This window comes from Marmota marmota, unplaced genomic scaffold (assembly GCF_001458135.2).
Source record: "Marmota marmota marmota unplaced genomic scaffold, marMar, whole genome shotgun sequence".
Classification (NCBI taxonomy): domain Eukaryota; kingdom Metazoa; phylum Chordata; class Mammalia; order Rodentia; family Sciuridae; genus Marmota; species Marmota marmota.
The window spans coordinates 44,750,648-44,756,647 of record NW_025999853.1 but is presented as its reverse complement, the minus strand read 5'-3'; the positions used below and the strand labels follow the sequence as shown (position 1 = coordinate 44,756,647).

The following is a 6,000-nucleotide window of genomic DNA, read 5'->3' as shown; positions in this document are numbered from 1 at the left end:
AAGGTATTTTAAAACTTTTAAAGATTAACAATGGTAGTCATGTTTTTGATTTGTATGCACATTTCCATTATAATATATAAAATAATGAACAGTATTCATTAACAATTTTCATAATAAAATGAATTAGCATCTGCAAAATCGTGCCAATTTTGCTTATAGTCAAGTTTTGAGCAAGTAGCAAAAGGGTAATTGTATCCATTTCATTGTTTCCTAACAAAGAAGCAAACCAGATATTGGAACCTTACATAAATGGCAGTATTTGCTATGGATTTTTATGAAAAGAACAGTAAAGAATTTATGACAGCCTTCTTAGGAATTCAGAGGCTTTCCTCGATAGTAACTGACATGACTTTAAAGTATAACAAAAGAACATAGATTTTCCAAATCGTACTTATGAAAGAGAGTCCATTTTGTATCCCAATTTTATTCACCTTTTCTGAATAGTCACAACATTAATCTACTGGGGATAATCTAGTTAGTATATTTTAAATTCCATTTATTTTTTCTATTAATATGCATGTGTTACACTTGTATATAATACAGAATTTCCATTGTTGTTTTAAAGGACATAGTTTAAAAAATGAGAAGCATGATCTATAATTTCAAATGAAGTTAGGACAAATTCATAATTTTTAAATAATACAGTTTTCCACTTTGTTCTAAAGAAATTAATGATATTCTAATTGATGCAGAAACTCCAGCACAACTATTATTTCTTTCTTTATGATTTCATGTACTTTTGAACCACTATAAAGTCCACTTGGAGCCATCTGGTTAGTTTTATGCACAGTTAAAATGGAGGCAGGAAGTAATTTCATTCCCCATACTTGTGGGGCCATAGACTTGTAGTTCAATGCTAAAAGAATATTTTTCAAACTTAATTTTAATCAATTGTAAATTTTTAGTTGTTCTTCCCAGTATAGTGTCTGGATAATATATTGGTCTTTGAATATTGTTACAAATTAACAGACCCAAGGCTCCCAGAACTTGGGAGCCTCCCTCATGGAAACCAGCATATGCCTAACTGGCCATTGTCAGTGAATTCTAAAATTACAAAACATTTTCACACCTTCTCTAACAGGATGGAACTGCTAATAGGATCATTTCAGAAGTATCTTCTGATTAGTCTAAAACAAGCAGGACACAGAAATCCCTCCCTTTACATTCCTTCAATCTATAGGTTTACACAATATTATTACAGAATGGCTCTACAATTTCCATTCTTCCCTCCTTCCACATCACAAATGAAACAAAATAAATGCAGTATAAAATTATACATTCTGTAATAACTTAGAAAAAAGTACATAAATGTTTAAGGCTTTTAAATATTTATAAGACGTTCCCGTAGAACCAAAAAATCACAAATGTTAAAAGACTATGAAAATGTGGACAGAATACTGGCTTATGAAATTGTTCAAATGGAACAATTATAAGCAAATATTTATAAATTTCTGACCAAGGAAAATGGACAATTTATTCTATCAACAGACTGAACAAATACGTAAGCATTCAAACAGTCATTGGGATCAAGCAAGAGACAATCTTTTAAAATGAGATAGAAAAAGGACATTTGAAAAAAAGTTTCAGAAGAAGTCTAAGAGAATAATGTTCAAGCTAAGAATCAGAAACGCACATGCATCCCTGGTGAGTTTTTGAATCTGAGGGCTACATAATACCTTGACAGTTCACTGCTGATTTCTGTAAAGGGAAAAAGTAAACAAAAAGAAAGAAAAAGCCCACTTTAAGGAAAAAAAAAACAATAGAGTGCTCTAGAAGTAATACAAAGTATTGTATAATGAAGATGATGATCCAGTTCTAACTACTAGCTATTTAACTGACAGAGAGCTGCAGTAGTGGGTTAGCCTTGGGGTAACATGTCAGCTTGTCTATACATTCTTACATGATTGATGTACTCAGATTACTATTACTTGCCAACAATAATTATTATCGATGGATATATATTTCCATTCCTTTAACAAAAGCAACCTTAAGATGTTAAAACACATAGGCTTTTAGAGCTCCAAGATTAGGATACAAAGAAAATTGTCTCAGTCTATGCCATGCCAGAGAAGTTCTCAAAGGAAGTGTCATCAAAGCTGTGTACAGTCCCATTTGCCAGTGAACAAAGGACCCAGGAACACATCCATGACAGAAGGACAGTGTGCTTGGGAGACAGCTTTCAGAAACAAGAAAAGCAGTCACAGCTGGACCCAGGACCCCAAAAGGTGACTGTGACGTCACACTGTAAACACCCACTCTCCACTAGCTCTGCAGACAGCAACTTCAAATTCCCTTAGCAACTTTACAAGTGGAGCGCAGTTCAAATCTGAAGTCTTTATGATATAGAAGTCCATGTTTGACATTTTTTAAGTCTTGATCTCAAGAAGAGGCTAGTAACGAGCCATAGAATCCCTTGGAAATAGACTCTGGAGCCCTTCTTCTGAGCAGTATAAAAATCTTCAAGATCACCTCAAGAGTTAAATTTCTATGCATATGTTCAATGTAATCAGCCTGGAGGATCACTTGATTTATCCTTGGTTAATGGGTTACCTACAAATGAAGGAGAAATATAATCAACATTTCAAAATATAGCTATAATCTTAAACACAATTAGCAATCAATAGGTAACTCTAATATTTGCTATATCAAATATATTGCTGAATTTTAGAGGATTACATTTTCAAATATTTCTGACTTATATAACAGTACACTAATTTTTTCTTGTTATCATTTCACAATATTTTCAGAGTTACTTTCACAGTTATTTGAAGGACTTTAACTGTGACCAGAATAATCTCAACTGGTAATGACATTCTTCTCAGAACCAAAGAATGATTTTGAAATCCCTGTCCTTTGCATAGGTTTTTTGGATATAACCCAAAGATCATAAACACATCATACCATCCATCAGTGAACAAAAGTGTTGTTCAAAGTGTTGTTCACTGGAAAATAATCAGATCATAGTCTCAAGAGAGTCCTTGGGAATTGGCTCTATAATATTCACTCTTGAAATGGTTTAAAAATTGGGGACCTATTTCACTCAATTATGTGTCAGAAAAATCACCTATTTGTGAGAACAAAAATATTTGGGAAGAATGAATAGTACAATGATTCATGACATTTTAAAAGTGCTCAGAAACTCACATAAAATTGATTAGCATGGTAGCACTAATGTTATTTTAAATACTAGGAAGATTTACAGTGAATTTTTGTACCAAGGAAATCCAAAGAACATTTGTATACAGGAAAAACTAGTAACAGAGTATCTGATAACGTACATTATATACACATACACAAGGGGATAGATATACAGAGACAGAATCCTATTGTGTCAATGAATTTCTAACTGTACCCTAGTAATAGGCAGTATGTTCAAAAACATTACCTAATATTCTTTTGTAGTAATGGTTATAACAAAAAGTGAATTTTAAAAATTACTGCAGACACTTTAGTTTTAAGTGACATAGGTACTTGTTCTTGATAAATCTTTTACTAAAAGGCTGGTTTTTATTTATTTTCTTTTGTTGTTTTCTCATCAGCTGTGAAAAAAAGAAAATATTAAACTACATCAGAGTTCTGGCCAGTGCCATGCCATGGCTGGTCTCAAATTATACTACATAAAGGAGATGTAAAATTCAGAAGTGTTTTCTGTGCATGAAGGCAGCCCTCTTGCTTATGTCTCTGTGGCCAACTAACATTACTAAAGGAGTCTTGGTCTGCATCTTTGATGCATCTTATTCTCATGAATAAGATGGTTGCACAGAGCAACCATGGAAGAAAATGAACTGAGGGATGAAGGTTGCAAATATGAAGGACCTGATGACTGTTAGGGATTCTGAGAACAGGAAAAATCAGGTGCAGGGAAGTAACCTCATGATCAATTTGCCTGCCATACTTGTGGCCACTAGACACAAGAAGTGTGGGGACCCCATACTGAGTGTCAGCGCAAGAAGAAGGTGGGAAGGAAATTCTACCGTTTCTACAGGCATTATATCACAGGTAACTGATGGAGGAGACCATTGATCATTGTCATATTATTTTCATGATAAATTTTCTCCTTAAACTTGATTTAACACAATCTTTGATTTCCATTGACTGAGATTACCTGATTTTTCTTACAATTCTCTTCTTAGTAAGAAAAATTTTGAAACACAACATGGGGACTATATTTCCAAAATAAGTGCTGAAATAACAGAAAAGAGGATAAAGAGATTAAGAGAAAACAAAGAGCTTAGCCTTAACAGGGGTTCAGGGTAGGGTAACTGAAATAACATGGTGGAATGAACTGTAGGACCCTGGTGCATGACTTCAGGAAAACAAGTGGCATGTTATCTTGAGCCATAACAAGCCCCAGTTCTAAGTGACGTATTGTGTTATAGTACGCACAGCCTTACATCTTCATTCCAAGCTAAATATTTGATCCTGTGGGTTTACATAAAGCTGAGAAGAGAGTCTCTCAATAATTTTTATGGCAGAGCTTTGTCTTCATATGATTTTGACAAAACACAGCCAAATTTACAGTGCAACACCAAAGACTCATGTAACTGAAACAACCTTATCCCCATCTCTAGAGAATAGGCATTCACACACACAAACCTATAAAAACATAAAAGTGTGTAACATACACTATGCTACATAGTATATAACTCATACTATCTATATGTTCCTGTACTCACAAATACGGGAATATCATAAGTACACATTTTATGAAGCCATGTTTCTATCAGATAAAATTGCTAGAAACAACCCCAAAATTTTAACATGGCTAAAAAGAAGTTATTTTCTAAATAAGCATGGGCTGAAGCATAATTGAAATTCCTTTTTCTCACACTCAAGCTACACACACTGTTCCTAGATTATAAATCTTAAAAATATCCTAGCATATTTTATGAGATAAAGAATAGAGCATAAATCATTTCTAATGTCAGATGAAAGTGGAGAATCTGATTCAGATTTTATTTATTTATTTATTTAGCAGTGCTCAGGATAGATAGAGCCCCAGGACACCTGAGTTATATCCCCAGACTTTTAAAATTTTTTAAATTTTATGATAGGGTCTCACAAAGTTGCCCAGGCTGGCCTAGAATTTGCCATCCTCCTGCCTCAGCCTCACAAATTGATAGGAACACAGGCTTACTTTTTAAATTTTAATCAGAGAACACATTACAGTTTGACATGCAGAGGTCTAGATTTAGGCCAGAGTGGAAATAATTGTAATCACATTGGATGTTACATACAACCACAGTCACTCTCAGTTTATCTATATGTAAAAGGGAGAAAATCTTGTTAATCTCACAGTGTTGCTGTGATGATCAAATATTGCTAGCTCTGTCAACCCTGAAGATCTATGAAATGAAAGTTTTAGATATGAGGTTTTTTTAAATGCACAAATCATAAATAAGCCACTAAAAGTCTAATGAAACATTCACACTGTCAGACATTTGGTCAAATTAGAGGACTGCATTAAAGGACTCAAACAAAGGCTAACTAATGACTCTCCCTTTTCAACATAGTATAAGATGAACATGTATGAATATATGTCAGCACTCTCCCTGACAACCTCCAGGTTTATATACCAAGTAGAATGGCAAATCCTAAAATATATGGAACATGTATTTTGAAACATATAAAATATATTTTAATATATTTAAAAATACATAGAAAATGATTCTGAATATAATCATTAAGTCACCTAAATGCAAAAATCCAAATAGTGCTTTAAAATGAAATTATTATCTAAAATTAAACAAATAAATCAACCATTTAAGGATTATATGCTCATTAAATAAGTAAAGCTAAATAATTCAAGTTTAAATTAAATGCATGCTAATGGCAGGGATGGGGACAAACTGAATTCCATTTTACCCTGTATGGACTATAAAGTAGAACATCCTAGTATATAAGAGTTGCTTAAATAAGCAATCTAGCACTTCAGAAAGTAGAAGTGATCAATTTTTGCCTGTATTTGTTCATTTAGGTCATGCTTTAATTCACAGCTCA

General features: G+C 33.2%; 1 protein-coding gene across 3 annotated transcripts in view; it reads right to left on the bottom strand.

The window, feature by feature from the left end:
- Positions 1–413: 413 nt before the first annotated feature.
- The window catches only part of Tafa2 (TAFA chemokine like family member 2), a 422,581-nt gene continuing 416,994 nt past the window's right edge, over positions 414–6,000 (bottom strand). For all 3 annotated transcript variants that reach the window (XM_048805995.1, XM_048805989.1, XM_015483069.2), the window contains one exon: positions 414–2,550. In XM_048805995.1, coding sequence (XP_048661952.1) covers positions 2,539–2,550 — 12 coding nt within the window. In that variant the 3' untranslated portion in view covers positions 414–2,538. The remainder of the gene's footprint in view (positions 2,551–6,000) is intronic.